The sequence below is a fragment of the Vigna angularis genome, chromosome 6, assembly GCF_016808095.1.
Source record: "Vigna angularis cultivar LongXiaoDou No.4 chromosome 6, ASM1680809v1, whole genome shotgun sequence".
NCBI classification, from domain to species: domain Eukaryota; kingdom Viridiplantae; phylum Streptophyta; class Magnoliopsida; order Fabales; family Fabaceae; genus Vigna; species Vigna angularis.
Genome location: NC_068975.1, coordinates 36,379,986 through 36,402,117, shown reverse-complemented (window position 1 = coordinate 36,402,117; position 22,132 = coordinate 36,379,986). Strand labels below are relative to the sequence as shown.

Below are 22,132 nucleotides of genomic sequence, written 5' to 3'. Positions count from 1 at the left end.
CTAAGCACGCTTAACCATGGAGTTCTTATGAGTTAGGCTACGGAAAAGTAAATGCATTTGGTGATATGAGTAGCCAAATCAATCCCTTTAAGCTATCCTTCAACTGTATAGTCTCATACCTATACAGTCTCCAGATCCCTCTCATTCTGGTGTATGTTCGATTCGTCCATGTGTCCCTTCCACTGGAAGCCTGCCAGGAGCCGCTCCTTGTCTGTGCCCCTGCACCATGTCTCTTGCACCGACGATCACTCCCCGCCCTCGTCAGTGTCCGGATGTCACATAATACATTGTGCCTAGTATTTATAGATCTAACATGACTTTATTTCTACTCGGAATTTAGTCTTTTGGAAACCAAAGTCTTACACATATTAAATCAAAATTTAGTTAGAGTTTTAAATGTTTTTTTTTCAAAGTATTTAACAAGAGGAAAAATAAATTTTATAATACTCAAACTTCTTAAAATTTAAAAAATATTAAAAAATTTACATAGAAAAGCTCCCGCTTCTAATTTTATATTTATTTTCTAAACAAAAATTTTCAAATAATATTTTATAGAAACACTAATATTTTGACAGAACAGATTTTATTTTCATTTACTATCCTTCATCACTGTTCACTCTTTCTTTTTCTTTATAAATTAAAAACTTCATTTCTTTATGATAATTTTACACCTCATAACAATGTCAAATGGATTTTCTGTTGTCAAAGAATGTTTTTCCTTAATTATATACCATAGTAAGAAGAAAGCACATCTATATTCAACTATAAGTGTTATACACCATGTGATGCTAGCTATTTACTTTAATATTAAGGTCTTCAATATTTTGCACTTTGCCTATGCTACAAACAAGTGTGTGTGATATTGTAATGAAACCATTAAGAGGCATAAAACCTACAACTACTTTACGGGGCAACCATCAACTATTACACCTTTTGCAGTTGGACAAGCTGCGAGTGGACAATGTTCTCCATCATTTCCCCACCAATTTAGATTCTTGTTTTCCAAACCCAATGAGAAGTAGAGCAAGACCGTCATAAAAGCAACTCCGCTGTCAAGTGCCGCTGACAGAACATAGTTGTACCTTTGCCACCACTTCTTTCTGTAACGGAAGATAAAGAAGTTGAAAATTGTCCCAATCAAAATCCATGAATTGTAGTTCAATGGTGTTGCTGGTGGCATATATGCAGTTGCTCCTAGGAGAACTGGGAGGTTTATCAGTGGAATCCATGAATTTTTTGGAAATGCTTTGTGCAATAGCCAAACAATTATAGGTCCCAATGCACCTCCAAGGAAAAACCAATTCAATGCACTGTAGTTTCCTAGAGAACCAAAGATCCGCTTTGGTCCCACAAGGCCCCAAATAACTGATGCATCAAAGAATACACGGTCACCTGGGCATGTCCAGGGACTGTCTTCTGGAAGGAGATCGTCATGACATATGTTCTTTATGGAGTTCAGCAACCACCATGCTACCCCAATGTTGATGGTTCCAGCTAGCATTGTACCTATGAACTATGCATGCGTATATACATGTGTCAATAAATTTACTGTACAAAAACTACAGAATATAAATGCATTATCTTTGTCGGCATATATACAAGGTGAGCTGTTTTTGTGTGTGTGCTTCAAGAGCGTACCTGAATTAAGAACATTGATCTTGGAGGGATTTTCATGTAGTGCCCAAGTTTGAAATCAGCGAGGAAAGAGACAGCCTGGGCCATGCTGATGTAACCAAAAGTTTTGAAGCATACATTTGCAATCGGTCTTCCCGGGTAAATGAGACCAAAGACATACTCAGTGATGACATTCAATCCTGGTGTCTGAACACACAACAAAGAGGGCGATAGTTAAAACTTCAAATGTTGTGGTCCCATGAACAACGAACCTAGTTTTAAACGCCAGGAAAGCTCTTGAGCTAAAATTAAATACAAGACGTAAATGCTCTATTTTCATCTTATCTCACATTGTTCTTAAATTCTGAAGTAACCATCGAGAAAGCCTTTTAAGCATTATTGTATCTAGTTTTGTCACGAGACACGTGAAAAGATGAAGTTTCTAATTCCATGTCAATTCAGAAAGTAATTGTTTATCGATATGAAATTGAAATGTGTGTATATTCATATCATTTCGTGGGTAAACATGAGAAAAAATATATATCATATACGTATGGAAAAGCTCAAGCTTTTAGCACAGTTAGTATTTGAAACAACATTAGAATTCCTATGATGAATTGGCTTGTAGCTCGATCTATACCATCCGTGGTCTTTCTAGTGAAGTTTAATTTCTGCACAACTATACATGTCATGTGCTACCACGTAACGAGGTGCAAAAGTTGTAGTCTCTAACCTGGTTTGTGGTGGCAGTGATGATGCTAATAGGAAGGGTAAATCCGAAAGCTAGGGTTGCAGCAAAGAGAAGTCCCCACCACGGCATTTGAACCTGGTCGTTGAGAAAGATGCATAGTGCGAGAGAAACCACAAGGGTCACAACCAACAATAAATAAAACCACCAGGAAGGTATGTCTTTGTATCTTTTCATCAATTTTGTGTGAATATCTTCTTCCTCGTTGGAAGAAGCACGATAGCGATCCATAATCTCTCTGCATGTTTAGTTATACGTAATAATCTAAAGGAATATAAATGGTTGGCATAATGTTTCATTTTGAGCTTTAGTTGCTTCATGGTGTTACTTATTAAGAGACTGGACATGAACTTTAAGAAAATTGTGGAAAAATATTTGCTTTAACATGATATTACACAAGTGTGAGTTATCATGTAAAGCATATAATTTACAAAGCTCTAGCTTATATGAGTACATTTTTTATCTACGTCTGACAATAATTTGACAAATATTATACATTTTGGTTTGCATAATATGCAACTGTAAAGGTATTAATGACATAGATGTTCTTTAATAATTTTGATAGGTTAATACAGTAAGAAATTAAGCATCAGGGCAAAATAATTTGAGTGGCATTACCTTCCATAGAAGCAGAACACGTGTGTGAGAGTGGATGCTATGGTGGCAAATCCAAAGCCATAAGTGAGGGCAAAAACCACACTGAGATGAATTCTACCTTGCTTTTCATACTCTGCAACATTCAACTCAAAATGATTGTCTACAATGGCAGATATGTTGTACCTTTGACCTTGGGCTGTAAACAAGTGTGAGGAGAAAATGGGAAACCTATTGGCATTGTACACGTTGAGGCCCCAATATGCTATAGGAGTAACAACATAGACTATCAATGCATAGCCCACAAAAACATTGGCAATGACAAAGAAGGGTGATATAAGAGGGCTGAGCAAGAATGATGCCACAGCAGCCCAATCAAGTGTGAGGACTCCAACTCCAAGCCCCCTCATGCCTGACCCTATTTGCTGAGCTGTAACTGACTTGGAGAATATCCAACACACCCATGAGATATTTGTGAGCGTTGTGAACAAGTATCCAGGGACCGCGTACCACAAAATACTGCATAAGTGTGCAAAGAAGAAAAACTTTGTTCTTGCTCTATTGTCATCTGTCTCATGCATTGCTCTGCATTTCAACAATATCTATAAGTATGACATGACAAAGGTAAAACCAAACTTTTTATATTACTAATTCATCCACCCATAGAAAATCCATGGTAAGTCTAAATGATCCACAATCGATCTGAAATTACAACACCAAACATATTTCAACTCAAGTGCACCCACACCACTTCCACCCTCTCATAGGTCCAACCTTGTTCAAACATCAATAAGCTTCAGAAGTTATTTTAAGGTAAATACTTTTTTTATATCACTTTAACAGGTTCGTAATCCATTTTCAGGGATATTTTGTTTGTTGAAAAAATTAATTTTTATTTTTATAAAGAAAGAGAGATTAAAGAATCAAACAGTAAATGTAAAAAGAGCATGAAAAAGTTTGGAGCAGTTCTCCCTGTGGCTCCCAATCTTCATCTTGCACCTCTAAAATATCAGTACCCACCAATGTTCGAAAGCCGATTAACGAGTTTATTTAACTCCCAATTTAACCAGTTTTGAAACGCGGATTAAAGTTTTTTTATTTTAGTTTTTTTAATAACAATAAAAATATTAGTATAATAATAATATTAATAATAATAACAATATTAATAATAATAATAATATCAGTAATAATAATAATTGTAAAAACTCGTTCTTTCTTTCTTTTCCTCTGTCATTCTCCTTCCTATCTTCTTTTTCTTCTCTCCTCACTTTCCCTTTTTCTTTTTTTATTTCTCTTAAAACCCTAGGGTCATAGAAGGATGTGGGATTGAGGGAAAAGGAATTGCAGGAGGAAACTCATTTCTCTTTGTGATGCAACTGTCTCTGTTTGGGAGTGTGACGGCAACGGCGTTCTCTTCACGACAATGGAGTTGCGACTTCTTCACGGTGAGTTTCTGGTGACTCTGATACGAAGTTTTTTCCGATCGTTTTAGGGTTTGAATTTGGGGTTTCTTTCCTCTTTTTAGTTTGTGGTGATTTGGGGTTTAGGGTTTCAAAGAGGATTTCCTTCCACGTCTCGTGATCTTGAGTGTTGCCGTGAAGAAGAAGAGTTTTAGGTAAGGGAAGCTAGACCATGTTTAGTGGTGTTATTATTATAAATTTAGTATTTCTATGATTTATAGATGATTTTGAGAAATATGTATGATTAGGTGTATAATGTGTATGTTAATTTGTGATCTTGATAGTATGATGTGTGTATGATTGGAATGGTGTGAAATTGATGTTCTATGCTGTTAAGATTTTGTGTGATAATGTTGGTTTGATGTTTGAAAACTGAACTCAAGTGATTGGAGTGAGAGTTGGTCAAATTATTGAGTTTTAAGCCTAAAAAGGGGGCGGGGGGTTTCATATGTGAGTGTAGGAATTTGGGGCTGATGTGAGAAAATTGTTTTGAGGTGCTGTCATGAGGTAAATTAAGACTTGTTGGAAGTATAAGATGATTGAAATCTAATTTGTAACGAAAAGGTAGTGTATAGTTGAAGTTTAGAGTGTTTTTAGTGAAAAAATAGGGTTTTGAGTAGTGAGATTTTGAAGTAAGGGGTTTAATATGTTTTGCAGAGTTTTGAATAGGTTATGATACTAATTAGGACTTGGATAGAGGTTCAAACCAGTGAAAATCTGTCATGAAGGTGAAAGTTGCATCTTAGGTTGGTTTTTAGTCTCTTTTGGAGGTTGAGTTATTGAGTTGGTTTGGTACATATAATTCCTATCTAAATAACCAATGCAATACTCTACTTTCATCTATAAACATGTTTCATATCAATATTAGTGTTACAAATTCTAAATTGATCATTTGAATATGTCTAAGATGCACCAAAACCAGAAAAACCAGGTTGTTGTCAAAACTGATAAGAATAATCGATTATCTCACTTGATAATCGATTATTCTAGTGAGAGGGTCATATTTCCTTCAATGCTCTCGTCAATAATCAATTATCAGATGTGATAATCGATTATTGTCGTACTGGACGCCACTACACCAGTTTTGGGTGGTTTTCAGGGTTCTGAATGTGCGTTTTGGATGTCCTTTAGGTCGTTTTGGGGGTTTTGGACCTTTCCGGAATTGTTGGTGATGGTTTCAAAGTTGTTTTCCATGTCTAAGTATGAGTTTAAGGGGTTTTGTGTTGTTTAGTGGTTCTTTTTGGACTGTTATTGTCTGTTAATGTACATAGAATGGTTTCATGTGATTTTTGATGACTTGTTAAGTTGTTTGTAGTCTTTTGAAGTATAATTAGTATTATATCTATGTTTGTATGCAATGTAAAAGTGAAAGATTATATGTAATGGATTTTATAATTATCAAAGACTTGAAGTATGGGTTCAAAGTGAAAGTATGTGATTTTCAAAGTATGGTTGATGGACGTAATTCCATGGATCTCAAAGGGAGGTTACATAGTGGTGTCCTATGTTATGGACGTAATTCCATGGATCTCAAAGGGAGGTTACATGGTGGTGCCCTATGTTATGGACGTAATTCCATGGACCTCACAGGGAGGTTACATGGTGGTGTCTTATGTTGTGATCCAAAGTGAAGTCTCTTGTTGAGTTTCAAGTATGTTTAGAATGAATGCAAGAGCTCAGTCTTGGGGGTTATCCTAAAACTCCAATGGTCTTTCATTCTCAAGTAGAGAGGATTGATCCATGTGGTGAGGAGTAGCAGGAGGTCCTAGTCTTGGATACTTCCAATATGACCCAAGGTGAGTGATGACGGACTAATCTCGTGAGTGTGGTAGGGTGAAACCCATTGGCAATGATTTTGCAAAGCAGTAGAAGCCACCACAAGTGCACAACCCGCCATAGCTTGACAATCATTCTAAGTCCGGACGGTCAAATTCAGTGTGGTGTTATGTATGAAGAGTTATGTGGTGTGAATGAATAAGTATGCTTGTATGAAACTTAGTAAATGAGTACCACAAGTGCACAACCCGCCATAGCTCGACAATCATTCTAAGTCCGGACGGTCAAATTCAGTGTGGTGTTATGTATGAAGAGTTATGTGGTGTGAATGAATAAGTATGCTTGTATGAAACTTAGTAAATGAGTATATGATTAATCTTTTTTAAACTAGCTTACCCTTGCTTTTTTGTTGTCTGTCCTTGTATGTTTTCTCTTTTGCGATGATCACCTGATTGGTGTGAGCTTAGGGAGACATCTGTTTCAGTTACTTCATTGTTAGGTGTTTGAGGGGATTCAGTAAAGAAGTCGGACGAATCTACATGTGTAGATATTGTCTTTTGTAGGTTTGTTTCTTATATTAATTAATTTATCATATATGTAATATTCATTTTAGTAGTATTTTACTATTAAAGATGGGATGTTACAATAATAGTAATATTAAAAGAAATAAAATATATAAAATTTTAAAAACCATATAAACCTTAACGCTTTCGTTAAGCAGTTTTTTTTTTAACTTCTTTTAATTTATTTCTTTATTTAATAATAATAAAACATATTAAAAAATTATAAAATAAAATTTAATATTTTAAATTAAAATATTATGTATTAAACAAAAATAAATAAAACATATTAAAAAATTATAAAAATGTATTAACCGTATTTGGAAATATGATAACATATTGAATAATCTAAATTTAATTAACCGTATTATTTTTTTAAGTTTTTTATTTATTTTATAATATATTTATTTTTATTTTTTATAATAAATATTTTATAAATTAAAATATTAATTTATATTTAGTTATATGAAAAATATTAAATTAATTAAATATTTATTATATTAAAAGAAACAATTTTTTTATTATTAAATTTAAATAAATAAATTTTTAATTAAAAATATAAATTTTTAATTTTTTAATATGTTTTATTATTATTATTATTATTATTAAATAAAAACAAAATAAGTAAATTAAAAAACCTTAATCATGTTCAAAAGTCTGTTAAATAAATTTCTTAACCAAATTTTTTAACCGGAGTCTGAGTGTTAGTTAAGTAAATTTTTTAATGGATTTTCAAATGCTGATAAAGGTATTTATAATATTTTAGAGATGCAAAATGAAAATTGAGAAATGAAGAGAGAACTAATCAAATATTTAGTGGAAGAATTGTGTTCCGGAACAGAAGTAATAGCCTTTGACGTTTTATGCAACAATAAGTCCAACTAGACTAGGAGCCTATAGCTATCAGTACTATGCGTTGATTAGTAGTACTATGCGTTGATTAGGGTTTATATGGCCCCGTAGCTATTGACTTCTCTTATACTTTGTAAGTCTTTCTGTATTGTTGGAAAATAATACTTCAACCACCTTCTTCTCGCTATAATTCAATCTATCAATACAATAATACATTAATATATAGTTTTAAAAAATATGTAACTAAACTGTTAATGATTTGATCATCAAGTGGTAATTTTTTCTCTGACAAATTGTTATGTTAGTTCTTAGACCACCAAATTACTTTTTATTTTTTTTAAATTTTAATATTTTCGTCTTTCAATTGTTTTATTTATTTTAAAGGTTTAATGTTTTGGTAATTCCCTATTTTTGTCAATAATCTCAAATAAGTCTTTTTCTTTTTCGGTGTTTGGGTTCTTATTTTGTAAAATTGAATCAAACAGAATGTTACTTGACATGACATGCTGAGAGTGTCTTTTTAAATGACGTTGCATTAAAAACGTGTGTGAAGTGTATTTTTTTAATTTGTGAATTAAAAAATGGAATGCAAAGAGAGGGGAATTAAAATTTAAATAAGGGTAAAGTGGTCAAAATAATATAAATTAACTGCAGCAACCCTTTCTGTGCAATTGCTAATTCGAAATCAGATTTGGGAAGAAGATTAAAACTTCGAATTAGGGTTCGTGAGAGATTGGGAGAAGCACTTTGGTTTAGATGCATGAACGAGTGATTTGTTTTTGGCAATGGAGATTCAAACATTCTACAAGTTTTCTCCGATGACTACGTTTCTCTCCATCAACTATTTGGACTGTTTCCTCTCTTTATGTTCTCTTCCCGTAATGCACTTTTCTTCTTTCGTTTTTTCTCTCGAAAATGTAACGCTTTTTAGGGATAAAGTTAGACATTGTTATTGTTTATTATTTTATAATTTTTTATTTTAATTTACTTTCATTTTGTGGCAGCAATCGAGTGGGTGGCCTTTTCAGCTTCTACTAGTGGCATGCCTCTCTTCATGTCCCGTTCTTATTGGACCTGCTTCGAACTCAACTCCATCTTTGCTCCCAAAACGATTCAAAGAATGGAGCTTTGGGTCATGTCCAATCTCAAATGGAGACTTTGCTCCATCATGCCCTATGATTATCTTAACCATTTCATCACCAAGCTCCATTCCTCCTCTTCCTCTGAATCCACAAAGCATTGTTTTCTCTCACGAACCCTGGTATGAAGTCTGATTTCGAATTGGCAATTACACAGAAAGGTTAATTTAGATTCTTTTGACCACTTTGTCCTTATTTAAATTTTAATTTTCTTCTTTGCTCTTCATTTTTTAATTCACAAATTAAAAAAATACACTTCAGACACGTTTTTAATGTCACGTAATTTAAAAAGACATCATCAGCATGTCACGTAACATCCTCCTTAACTTCAATTTGACGGCAAATCCTTCTATGATTCAATTTTAGAAAAATAAGAACTCAATTGAGACGACGAAAAAGAAAGAAACCTAAAACCAAAATTAAAGACCTATCGAAACATTAAACCTATCTTAAATATTGTTTTCTGTTTCAACATGAGATTTTTCTATTTTCTTTTTATTTAATAAAAATTAATAAATCGTTTATTTTAAATTGTTCACTCTATTGATAAAAGCAATAGTAAAATAAGAGAAAATAATTTTTACATATCAGTTATGTTAAAAAGTTTATTTAAAAATAAATTATTATTTTATATATTTGTTAAGTTTTATAATTAGCGTTTAAAAAAAAGTCGATAATAATTTTGATTGGTTTATAGTTTAAAACAGTGTATATACTGACACTAAACTATTAAAATAATTGGGAAGATATAAATTATGAATTGATTGAAAAATAATAGTCGAAAATAATTTTGATTGACTTACCGGAAAAGCGATACTTGGACGAGGGTGCTGGGCCACCACATATGGGCTGGTTCAACCACGTATTTCCTCAGTATCCCAGCCCACCCGTATCCTAACACCTGCACACAAACGCATCTTATCATGGTGAGTCAGCGAGTGAGTGAGTGAACGAGTGATTCACGCCTCTAACCTGTGTAGTAACGATGAGAAGCCAAGAGGCGGAAAAGGAGATGCTGCGTCCGTAAAAGGCTTTGATAATGTTAACGATGCCAACTGCGTACGGAGACCCGTTTCCGAAAGCGCTTCCGGCGTTGGCGAACATGGTAATGAGCACGTGCTCCTTCACGTTAAACGGACCCGGGTTGAAGGAGAAGGTCCTGGACCCGAACCCGCGGATTGTGAACTTTGTCTTGGGTAGAACCGCGGCCATGAAATGCGCGACGGGGAGGACAGCAACCTGAACGGTGACCTGTGTTATGACAATAGGCTCGGTGCGGTAGGCGAAGAACTGGTTGGTGAAGGAGAGGAAGGAGCAGGAGAGGAGACCCAGGAACCACATACGGAAGGTCCATATAGGTTGGGTCGGGTCGTCAGTGGTGGGTACCGTGAGACGAACCTCCTCAACGGGAGACACCTCGCCTTCGTCCGCTTCACTAGTGGTTGGATTCTCTGTGTCGGACCACATGCTGTGGTGTAATGTAAGAGACGATATGTTTTTACGCTTGATCAAGGTTTCGAAAAGTTTGGAAGTGCTGTTTTCTGTTCGGCTAGATTTGGAAATTGTAATATAAGGAAAGAGTTCGAGTTTTCCATCGGAGTTGACCATGGAAAAGTCGCAGATTAGTCTTCCAAGTCTCTCACAAGATCTTTCCATGCATACACGTTTCGGGGAAGAGTGAGCTGTCTTTAATATGGACGTAAAGAAGAGAAAAAGATGTGTTTGAAAGAATCGTTTCCACTGTCATTTCATTGTCTGCTTAAAAAAAAGTTGGTTTTTCTCTACAAAATTTAATTATTATCTTTTTATTCAAGATTTTGAAATGCAATTTCACTCCACCACATGAACAAACTATATATATTATAGGAATGCAAGTAAAGTTCTTATTTTACGTCTTTTAAAAATCAGTGCTATAGATTTCTTCAATGAATTATTTTAGACATTTGAAAAATATTTAAACCTTAAAAAAATATTATGATTTGTTGGATATTGATATATTAAATTTATTCACATAATTAAACATTTCAAATAAAAATATAGGATTGAAAAATAATAAAATCAATTAAAATTTAATAATACAATATATATATATATATTATGGAATAATGTTAACAATTTCAGAAAACCATAAAACCCATAAAAAAATTATTTATGATTAATAATGTCGCAATTGATTTTATTATTTATTGAAAAATAAATATTAATTAATTATGATAAGTTAATATATAATCTTGTATCACAAAAAATTGAAAAATAAATTTTAAATAAAATTATAATACATTTTAATATAAATTTTTATTATATTAATAAATAAAAAGGTCTTATTGTTAAGATTATTTTAGGTTTTCCAGACTTTTGAGATGGCAATTTGTTGTGTAAATTAACTGTGCAATTTGCTTTTATGTAAACTTTTAAAAAAAAAAAATTGCCACGTGTTTGGAAAAACAAAATGAAGAAGTCGTCTTGTACAGCGTAATTTTACTTTGATTTCTTTTTTCATTTCTTACATTTTTTTATTCGTGCTTATCGATGCTTTTTTATATTTTTAACAAATTTTTTGAAAGAGTTGTGATTTAGTACACTAATTTATTACTTATGATTTTTTTTTCAATGCTTGTACTTTTTGTTTAATTTGCAAGTTTGGAAATAACTTTTTTAGAAATCACTTTTTATGTTTAGTTGTGGTTATTTTATTGGGTGTAATTTTTTGAATTTGGTTTACTAGATTAAAAAAACAGTTGAATATAATGTTGTAATTTTCATTTTTATAATTTTAGATAATTTAATTAATTAATCAAATTATTGCTAGTTAAATGTAATATGGTAAAATTAAAATCACAGTAGTAAATATATGTTCTCATTTTAATAAAATAAATTTAAATTAAAAGGTTTTGGAACATTAACAACAACAACAAAAATCCATTTTGTAAAACTAGTGTCATGATGTGACATTTTTAGTTGTTTTTCATTTATTATTTTACGCAAAATCAACATTCAACAACTAGATATAAAGATGGTTATATTGTCTAAGTTTATTTATTTTTTTATTATCGTTTAATTAATCTAACTTTATTATGAGTATGGTGTGATAAACAAATTAAAAATTATCAATGTGATTAATATGTCATGTAAAATAGTATTAAAAGAAGTTGAATTCATATCCATGGCACAAATTGTCAGGCCCGTAATTATACACCCAAACCCCACCTGTTAAATCGCATTTAATGCGCCCAAACCCTGTTCTGAATTCATTAAAAACGCACCCAAACTTTGCACACGGACGCCAGGTGTCGTTAAACAATAATCTGGAACCAGTTAGTGGAGTACAAGTGGCAGCAGGAGAATGGACGCTCGTCCTACGTGGGAAGGGAAAATGATTTTTCTGAAAACCCTCTTCCCACTCTTCTGCATGCTTCTTCTCCTTCCCCAAAATTCTGATTTTCCAATTCTCCACCTTCTCTCTAGAAACCTCTACCTTCTCTCTATTGAAACTCGTCCTTTCTCTTCTCCGTTCACGTTTCAGAAACCATAGAAGCACTCCCGGCGTCTTAAGCTTCACTTTGAACCGAATACATTTGAATTCTGAAACTGGTAAGTTTCCTTATACCTAGCCGTTCGTTTTCTGATACATGCAAACCCAGCTCCGGTTGCATGCTGTTATCCTGTCTAAGTCTCTGTTGGTTTATTTAATGTTAGAAATTAGTTTGAAGAAGAGTGGAACGTAAGGGTAGAAGGGAGCTCAGTTAGGCGAAGAGTGATTTAGTACGTTCGTTCACGAATCCAGGTAAGGGGAGCTTATTAAGTTTAATTCTTGTGTATGTGTTGTGATGTATGACATTATATGAGTTTATGAAGCATGAAATATGTGTTAATTGATCTTTGGTATATGATTTGGATGATGAGATGATATATGAGAATTATGAAATGTACTATGATAAGAGTAGTTAAATGTATGAAAGTTATACTGGAAAACGAGTTTACTGTAAGTGAGATTTTGAATATGAAATTCTATGATAATAAACGTTCGTTATCGAACGGTCCTTGACCGTTCGGTATTCTTAGTAATTCCCTTGAAAAACAGAATTCTTTCATTTGGAAAGAATACTCATTGAGGACGAACGCCCTCTTATATTAGTCTTACGTTTGAGCGTTCGGCCAAACGTAGATATCCTGAGTGTTGTGTGAGAATTTGAGAAGCTTGAAAATACACATTCGGACACATAGTCATTTTGTTAAAAAATATAACTTTACCATCTCGTCTTATATAAATCCCTCTTTCTATAATTTTGAAACAGCGATTGGTCTCGACCCAAAGCGTACGTTATGTGTGACGCTCGGTCTTATACCGAACGTTCGTTCTTATCCTGAATCAACAAACTAGTGCAAATAGCGTTCGTCCGAAAGATCAGTAGCGTTCGTCCAAAACTTCAATAAATATCCATTACCGCGTTCGGTCATTGACTGGCGGTTAGTCTCTTTGATTAAATCGTACTCTGTATCAGTATCTAAACACCTTGTGGTGTCTCTGTCCATTTGGATTCGATCTATAGTTATGGTACTTAAATTATTCTAAGTATCATTTGAATTGTTCTAGAATCAGTTCATTTAACTGATTCAAGTGGTCACAACGTCCGTCATTGGAAAGGTGTTCGTTTCCTTCTGTTCAGAAACGAAGATTCCTCTGTATCGTGTTAACGTTCGTCCTCATTTTGAAGAGGGTTGAACGCTCGTCATTTTATGAAAGTGGAACGAAATATTTAATTGATATTAATGTGGAAAACTGTAATGTGCGAACGGTATAAGAAATGAAATTATGGTTGTGGATTTTGAACGAGCGTTCCAGGGAGGAATGACTCTTGGATGAAAGTTGTGATTAGTAATGTATGAATGTGGACAAAGCTTGGCCGACGTTTCATCCTGATGTTCCGTGAGTACTCGTCCTCACGTAGAGGGGGTACATCATGTGTGGGAACGGCAGGAGGTCCTAGTCCTTAGGAGTACTTTGGACGGAACGGACTAACCTCGGGTGGCAGCTGATGAGAATTCCAGTTACTACATCACCCGGGTGCACGAACGTAGTAGCTACACAAGATTCATACAGTCCGGACGGTCAGTCTAGTATCAAGAATTGATTGAGTAAATGAATGGATTAAATTATATGTTGGGAATTATTGATCTGATTGATATGTTATGAAATGTGTGTTTTACTTGAATTAAATTCAATAAGCTTACCCTAGGTATTTTCATTGTGTTGTCCTGTCCTTGTACGTCCGTCCTGTCTATGCGATGATCATCCGTGTGGATGTGAGCAGATGGAGAGGCGTTGCTTGAGGAAACTCTGGAAGAAGAAAATTTGGAGGATGCAAACCTCGTGGAAGTTGAAGTGAAGGCCGAACAGTAGTGCGTTCGGTTAGATGTTTAGTTTATACATTTTATTGTTCTGCTTTTAGAACGACCCCTTTTTATTAATTGACCGTTCGGTATTTCTGTTTTGTAAACCGTTCGGTCAGGTATGCTTGGGTCGAACGTTGTTTTTGTATTTAGCTTCTTGTAAGGTCGTTCGGCCGGAACCTTTACTTTCGTTAATTAAGACTGATTTGGCTTATCATTAAATGTAATTAATTCTACTATATAGTGTTTACTGTATTTTTGGGATGTTACACAAATCACTAATATATTTATAAAATAATTTATTACTCACACAAAGATTTATCATAACTTCAATCACTTGTTACATATTTTTAACGACACACGATTATTGAATTCAAATGCATTAGCTTGTGTCTAAAAAATATAGATTAAACATTTTGTTAACATACATCACACTTTAGGGTAGAGACAATTATTTATGAAACTTTTATATTTTTATCAAACTTTATTTAGAACTTTAACATTTTGTACTATTAAACTGCATTCAATTGCAAAATGAATTTGGATTTGAAAGTTTGTGTATGATTCTGACTTTCACACAAATCACTGGTCATTATAAAAAAAACGTTTGTTTCTAAAAACAAATTTAAGAGAGTTGATTTAAGAGGAAAGAGATGTGAACGTGGGATTATTTGGATTAAGAAAAATACGGTAAGAAATGAAAGAATTTAAGATAAGAGTTTATGAAAGTTTCTTAATGATGTGATGAGATTGATAAATTAAAAAGTGTTTAATTGTTAAAATAAAAAAATTACCATTTTCCCATTAATCATAAAAGAAAAATAAAATAGAATATGATAAATGTAAAATGAGTTATTTCATTAAATTGAAAAAAAAATGATAAAATTATATTGAAATAAAATGTGATTGGTAAAAATTAAGTTAAATAAATTGTTATTTGGTGATTAAAACGAGAAAATAAAAATAGATAAGAATATAGAGTAAAAATTGATAGACATTACACTTTGAATTATAAAAGATAAGTCTAAGAGTTTAAACACACAAATAAATGAAAGAGCTTTGATAAAACCAAAAGTTTAGGAGAGTCACTTTCATAAAGTTAAAATAGATAAACTCTAATATTCTAAATAAAACTCAATTTTTTATTTTTTTATTGATAAAAATAGCTCAACTTATATAAAAGTTTTAGTATCAGAATTATAAAATATTACAATTGTAATTATATTTCATTTAAGGTAATAGTAATTTCGCTAAGCTAATAATGATGTCATTAATTAATGACAAAATTATAACTAAAAGTATGTCAACCAAAAGTTATCCAAAAGCAAAGACATGCTTGTAACTATGCCTTGTGACTCACAAATAGAGAAAATGTAAGCATTTCATAGAAACTCCACGTCCTATCAATCCGACAACATAGAAACTCAAAAACATAAAACTCAATAAAACAGTCCAACTATTATTTTATTATTATCAACACTCCTAAACGTTTTCTCTATCTATTTGATTGGATTTATTGGGGAAAAAATTAATAAAGATTTTGTCAAGTTTTGACAAATTAATCACATTCTTAATTATCAAATAAGGAATAAGTCATGACAACCGAATCCCAAATAATAACAAAAATTACATGTATATATATATATATATATATATATATATATATATATATATATATATATATATATATATATATATATATATATATATATATATATATATATATATAATAACCATACACGATTAATAAAAATAAAATTACACTGGAAGCGCATCTCACACCTCAATGAAACTTTAATTACAGGCACAACGTCCACAATCTTTGCTAAACATTAAAAATACAAGAAATGTGGTGGTAGATAAAACTTTTTTTAAAAAAGAGTAACTATTTTGAAAGAGAATAAATTATAGAAACGTGAATCATGTAATACTCAAAATTACTAACCTTTTCTGTCACTAATTATACAACACACTAAGAAAGCAGTCCATATCCAATGACAAGTGCTATGAACCATGCGACGCTTGCTATTTACTTGAATTCAAAGTATAGGTCTTTTATTTTTTACATTTTGCATGTGCTACAAACAAGTGGTATCATTACTTTGCGGGACAACCATCAACGATTACGCCTTTTGCAGTTGGGCAAACTGCGAGTGGACAATGTTCTCCATCATTTCCCCACCAATTTAGATTCTTGTTTTCCAAACCCAATGAGAAGTAGAGCAAGACCGTCATAAAAGCAACTCCGCTGTCAAGTGCCGCTGACAGAACATAGTTGTACCTTTGCCACCACTTCTTTCTGTAACGGAAGATAAAGAAGTTGAAAATTGTCCCAATCAAAATCCATGAATTGTAGTTCAATGGTGTTGCTGGTGGCATATATGCAGTTGCTCCTAGGAGAACTGGGAGGTTTATCAGTGGAATCCATGAATTTTTTGGAAATGCTTTGTGCAATAGCCAAACAATTATAGGTCCCAATGCACCTCCAAGGAAAAACCAATTCAATGCACTGTAGTTTCCTAGAGAACCAAAGATCCGCTTTGGTCCCACAAGGCCCCAAATAACTGATGCATCAAAGAATACACGGTCACCTGGGCATGTCCAGGGACTGTCTTCTGGAAGGAGATCGTCATGACATATGTTCTTTATGGAGTTCAGCAACCACCATGCTACCCCAATGTTGATGGTTCCAGCTAGCATTGTACCTATGAACTATGCATGCGTATATACATGTGTCAATAAATTTACTGTACAAAAACTACAGAATATAAATGCATTATCTTTGTCGGCATATATACAAGGTGAGCTGTTTTTGTGTGTGTGCTTCAAGAGCGTACCTGAATTAAGAACATTGATCTTGGAGGGATTTTCATGTAGTGCCCAAGTTTGAAATCAGCGAGGAAAGAGACAGCCTGGGCCATGCTGATGTAACCAAAAGTTTTGAAGCATACATTTGCAATCGGTCTTCCCGGGTAAATGAGACCAAAGACATACTCAGTGATGACATTCAATCCTGGTGTCTGAACACACAACAAAGAGGGCGATAGTTAAAACTTCAAATGTTGTGGTCCCATGAACAACGAACCTAGTTTTAAACGCCAGGAAAGCTCTTGAGCTAAAATTAAATACAAGACGTAAATGCTCTATTTTCATCTTATCTCACATTGTTCTTAAATTCTGAAGTAACCATCGAGAAAGCCTTTTAAGCATTATTGTATCTAGTTTTGTCACGAGACACGTGAAAAGATGAAGTTTTCTAATTCCATGTCAATTCAGAAAGTAATTGTTTATCTATATGAAATTGAAATGTGTGTATATTCGTATCATTTCGAGGGTAAACATGAGAAAAAAAATATATCATATGTGTATGGAAAAGCTCAATCTTTTTAGCACAGTTAGTATTTGAAATAACATTAGAAATCCTATGATGAATTGGCTTGTAGCTCGATCTATACCATCCGTGGTCTTTCTAGTCAAGTTTAATTTCTGCACAACTATATATGTCATGTGCTACCACGTAACGAGGTGCAAAAGTTGTAGTCTCTAACCTGGTTTGTGGTGGCAGTGATGATGCTAATAGGAAGGGTAAATCCGAAAGCTAGGGCTGCAGCAAAGAGAAGTCCCCACCACGGCATTTGAACCTGGTCGTTGAGAAAGATGCATAGTGCGAGAGAAACCACAAGGGTCACAAACAGCAATAAATAAAACCACCAGGAAGGTATGTCTTGGTATCTTTTCATCAATTTTGTGTGAATATCTTTTTTCCCGTTGGAAGAAGCACGATAGCGCTCCATAATCTCCCTGCATATTTGGTTATACATCAACATACAATATTTTGTTTGATGATATACCTGATAGTCTAAAAAATATAAACTGTTGTGGTAATGTTTCATGGAGTTACATGTTAAGACATTGCATATGAACTTCAAGAAAATTGTGGAAAACGTAATATGATTCTAACCTGAGTTGACACAACTTTTCAAGTTATATATCCTGTAAACCATATAATTTATTAAGCTCCAGCTTATATAAGTATATTGTCTAATCTAGTGTTCTGAGAATAATTTCTCAAATGTAAGACATTTATTGCTTTGCAGAACATGCAACTGTAGAGTATACATTACATTAAATCACATTCAAATTTTTACAACCTGAGCAATTTAGAATTTAACACATTCTACTATATTTTTATTCCAGAATTTCAAATGCAATAACATCAGTCTTTTTAACTCTCATCGTACTAAATTAACACAGTAAGAAATTAAGCATCACAGAAAAATAATTTGAGGGGTATTACCTTCCGTAGAAGCAGAACACATGTGTGAGGGTGGATGCTACGGTGGCAAATCCAAAGCCATAAGTGAGAGCGAAAAACACACTGAGATGAATTCTACCTTGCTTTTCATACTCTGCAACATTCAACTCAAAATGATTGTCTACAATGGCAGATATGTTGTACCTTTGACCTTGGGCTGTAAACAAGTGTGAGGAGAAAATGGGAAACCTATTGGCATTGTACACATTGAGGCCCCAATATGCTATAGGAGTAACGACATACACTATTAATGCATAACCCACAAAAACATTGGCAATGGCAAAGAAGGGTGATATAAGAGGGCTGAACAAGAATGATGCCACAGCAGCCCAATCAAGTGTGAGGGCTCCAACTCCAAGCCCCCTCATGCCTGATCCTATCTGCTGAGCTGTGACTGACTTGGAGAATATCCAACACACCCATGAGATATTTGTGAGCGTTGTGAACAAGTATCCAGGGACCACGTACCACAAAAAACTGCATGATAGTGCAATAAAGAAAAACTTGGACCGTGATGTAAGTCCTGGGTCATCTTTCTCATGCAATGCTCTGCGTATATCAAGAATTCATTTATGTAAGTATAGTGATTCGTTAGTACATCAAAATACAGAGTCTGCACACTATGTGATTGCATGTGAAACTTTTATTGCTTCGCACATGTTTCCCTTGTTACATACTTATTTCTCGAACAGTACTACACAGCTCATAAAGCTACAGATATACGAGTTTCATGTCCTACTTCCTTAAAGGTGTATAAGACCATCTTAAACATCCACACAAGGATCACCATTTGACACGTTTAAAAGAGTTATCAAGTTTTGACTGCATGTTATCAGCAATTGGTCAAAATCAAATAGTCTGTATTATAAAAAAAAATGTTTCCTATATATGGGTTGTCATTTTCAATATATCAGAGTTCAAGTCAAGTAAAACAGTGATGATAAAAAATCTTGTATCGGTAGTCCATATCAGAATCCAAGTCAAGTAAAATAAAGATGACAAAGGATCTTGTAAATATTAAATTATATCTTCCTTTTTAAAAAATATAAATTCAAAATTGATTGCGAAACTAGCACGACGGGTCACATGCTGCTGCTTCTTAGTGTCGTAAGTCGTCTGCACATAGCTGTTATGCTTAATATTGATCAATTCAGAACCACATGTTTAAACAATAGAAAAAAGTGAGATTAAATGTTTGATATTAACGTTAATGTAGTCAACTGTGGGGTAGTTCTAAAGTCAACTGTGCTATAGTTAGACTAGAATCTTAGAAACCAGCTGTCCCAGCTCAGTGTCTTTATTTGAACAAAGTCTTCTTTTATGTGTTTTCCTCACTTTACGCATTCTAGGAAAATCAGTGACGATTTGGCTAAACTATTTTTATACACAAATAATGAATCCCCCACCCACTTGCACTTTACCCTCATACAAATTGCTTTTTTTGTGAGTGAACTTTATCTAAAATTCAAGTCAGGTTCATTTATTGGGTAACTTTACATTAGAGGTATTAATAAACTCTCCCTTTTGTTTAAATCTATCCACGCTCTATAAATATTTACTGCGGGGATGTAAGGAACATGTGCATATTACAAAACATTCTACCAGCAAGTGTACTATGTGCATCATTGAATTTTGAAGAAATATAAATTATAAGTATTAAAAGAATTCATTTTACTACTCATAGAAAATATAATACAATAGTACAGTGAAAAGAAAGATGCTTGTAAAAAATGATAAAAACATTAGGATAAAAAAACGCAATAGGAAGTATATGACATACCGGAAAAGTGAAACTTGGACGAGGGTGCTGGGCCACCACATATGGGCCGGTTCCACCACGTATTTCCTCAGTAATCCGGCCCATCCATATCCTAGTACCTGCAAACGCGCCGTCAATTAAGGCCAATTAAATTTATTTTGTCAACATTTTTCACAATTTTAGTCATCTACAAAAATCGATTAAATACTTTCTATGTACTGATAACATAGTCATTAAAAATCTAATTAAACTAAGTATTCAATGAGTTTTGCTAGTTGCACAGCACTTCAGTGATTACGATACATTAAATTAAACTCCAAATTAGAAAATTATATATACGTTACTTTACACAACATGATAATTATAAAAAAATAATTATTCTCTTACATACAGGAACTCTAGAAAATTGTTGTTATCATTGACTTGAACGAGTACTTGTACAATTGATTAAAAAAATATAGAAGAAAAAGAGTTCAAATAGAGAAGATTATATGAAAATTTTAAATCCGTATTATTTTTCTACAGAATATTACTTTATTTTTTAACAAAATATAAAGTTTGAATCAAATGATTCAACTGGGGTCAAGAGGGAAAAAATTAATATATGCCGAATAGAATTTACAAAAGAGACGCAAAAGACTTGATTAAAATAATAGCATGAAATCGGCAAATCATTACAACCATCGTGAAAAGGACCGGTGGGAGAAGACGAATCTTGGATAATTATATATGATTTTATAGTAATTGGAGAATAGTTTAAGAATAATTAAAGTAATTAAAACAATTAGTAGGTGAATGAAGTGTAGTTGAGAGTAACCTGTGTAGTAATGATGAGGAGCCAAGAAGCGAAAAAGGAGATACTGCGTCCGTAAAAAGCTTTGACAATGTTCACGATACCAACAGCGTAGGGCGACCCGTTTCCGAAAGCGCTTCCGGCGTTGGCGAAGATGGTAATGAGGACGTGCTCCTTCATGTTAAACGGGCCCGGGTTGAAGGAGAATGTCTTGGACCCGAACCCGGGAACAGTGAACTTGGTTTCGGGAAGAACTGCGGCCATGAAGTGGCCAATAGGGAGTGTGGCAACTTGAATGGTGATTTGAGTAATGATGAGAGGCTCCGTACGGTAGGCGAAGAACTGGTTGAGGAAGGAGAGGAGGGAGCAGGAGAGGAGACCCAGGAACCACATCCGGAAGGTCCATACGGGTTGGGTCGGATCGTCTGTGTTGGTGACCGTGAGACGGACCTGTTCGATTGGAGAAACGTCGTCGTCTTCTTCGTCTGGCACTTGGGCCGTGACCGGCTTCTCTGGGTCAGAAACGGTGGTCATGGTCAGAGAGAGTGGTCTTGGGTGATGCGAAAAAATTATCAGTGTGTTCTGTTACGTTGGATTTGGAAGATATAAAATGAAAAGGATTTGGATTTCCACCTGTCAAGTCCTTCTGTAGGGTAGATCCTTTTTTTTCCAATCACTACTAAAAAATGTTCACACTCCTTCAACAAAAATATTAAATGATAATCTATTTCAAAATGTGTTAACTGATGTTACATGGCAGAGAAATGATATTTGAAATAATATTTTTATATTCATTTTACATTATTTTTTCTTATTTTTTACTTTCTTGGATTTTTAAAAATTACAAAAGTTCACCCACGTCATTTTACTTTTGTTAGATATGTTAAATGAATGACAATAAATATCATACTACTTTTATTCTATATTGTAAAAGTAGAAATAATAGGCCAATTCTTTAGCGAAATTTATATTTATCAAATATATTATTTTATTTTTTATTTAATAAATTATCTATTGTTTTAGGTATAGAAGCGATTATACTTAAAAAATATTTTTTCACACTTTTTTCGTTTAGGTTATTTGAATGATTTTAATTAATTTTATTTGTTTTTTTAATTTCAAATCGTACGA

General features: G+C 33.5%; 3 protein-coding genes across 11 annotated transcripts; 1 reads left to right on the top strand and 2 right to left on the bottom strand.

The window, feature by feature from the left end:
- Nucleotides 1-803: 803 nt before the first annotated feature.
- Nucleotides 804-10,414, bottom strand: LOC108341213 (oligopeptide transporter 4). Its single transcript, XM_017578891.2, has 6 exons — nucleotides 9,716-10,414; nucleotides 9,547-9,644; nucleotides 2,981-3,541; nucleotides 2,348-2,600; nucleotides 1,639-1,821; nucleotides 804-1,513 (listed from the first exon to the last, which is right to left on the bottom strand). The coding sequence occupies exons 1-6, from the start codon at nucleotides 10,397-10,399 to the stop codon at nucleotides 899-901; spliced, it is 2,394 nt and encodes a 797-aa protein (XP_017434380.2). The 5' UTR covers nucleotides 10,400-10,414; the 3' UTR covers nucleotides 804-898.
- Nucleotides 4,167-14,272, top strand: LOC108341214 (uncharacterized). Of its 9 annotated transcripts, none has more exons than XR_008249849.1 (3): nucleotides 4,167-4,401; nucleotides 4,504-4,571; nucleotides 14,056-14,272. XR_008249849.1 is itself a non-coding variant. In XM_017578892.2 (2 exons), exons 1-2 carry the CDS (start codon nucleotides 4,327-4,329, stop codon nucleotides 8,876-8,878), a joined length of 345 nt encoding a protein of 114 aa, XP_017434381.1. In that variant the 5' UTR covers nucleotides 4,167-4,326; the 3' UTR covers nucleotides 8,879-8,938. The 9 variants fall into 9 exon arrangements, 1 of the variants encoding a protein (XP_017434381.1); XR_008249846.1 differs by having other exon boundaries at nucleotides 4,482-4,571; nucleotides 14,056-14,213; XR_001833292.2 differs by lacking the exon at nucleotides 14,056-14,272 and adding an exon at nucleotides 8,609-8,938.
- A 1,609-nt stretch (nucleotides 14,273-15,881) lies between these two features.
- Nucleotides 15,882-21,654, bottom strand: LOC108343430 (oligopeptide transporter 4). The gene is made up of 6 exons (XM_017581706.2): nucleotides 21,026-21,654; nucleotides 20,230-20,327; nucleotides 18,432-18,998; nucleotides 17,683-17,935; nucleotides 16,972-17,154; nucleotides 15,882-16,846 (listed from the first exon to the last, which is right to left on the bottom strand). Exons 1-6 carry the CDS (start codon nucleotides 21,533-21,535, stop codon nucleotides 16,232-16,234), a joined length of 2,226 nt encoding a protein of 741 aa, XP_017437195.1. The 5' UTR covers nucleotides 21,536-21,654; the 3' UTR covers nucleotides 15,882-16,231.
- Nucleotides 21,655-22,132: the final 478 nt, after the last annotated feature.

Bases quoted from the DNA above. Each gene is read 5' to 3' on its own strand.
- LOC108341214 (XM_017578892.2), top strand. From the start codon at position 4,327: ATGCAACTGTCTCTGTTTGGGAGTGTGACGGCAACGGCGTTCTCTTCA. The intron at 4,402-8,608 runs GTGAGTTTCTGG...ATTTTGTGGCAG, and splicing joins GGAGTTGCGACTTCTTCACG to CAATCGAGTGGGTGGCCTTT.
- LOC108341213 (XM_017578891.2), bottom strand. From the start codon at position 10,399: ATGGAAAGATCTTGTGAGAGACTTGGAAGACTAATCTGCGACTTTTCC. The intron at 3,542-9,546 runs GTAAGTCAATCA...GTTGAAATGCAG, and splicing joins GTCCAAGTATCGCTTTTCCG to AGCAATGCATGAGACAGATG. The intron at 1,514-1,638 runs GTACGCTCTTGA...ACGCATGCATAG, and splicing joins GATCAATGTTCTTAATTCAG to TTCATAGGTACAATGCTAGC.
- LOC108343430 (XM_017581706.2), bottom strand. From the start codon at position 21,535: ATGACCACCGTTTCTGACCCAGAGAAGCCGGTCACGGCCCAAGTGCCA. The intron at 17,936-18,431 runs GTAATACCCCTC...CCAAATATGCAG, and splicing joins GTGTTCTGCTTCTACGGAAG to GGAGATTATGGAGCGCTATC. The intron at 16,847-16,971 runs GTACGCTCTTGA...ACGCATGCATAG, and splicing joins GATCAATGTTCTTAATTCAG to TTCATAGGTACAATGCTAGC.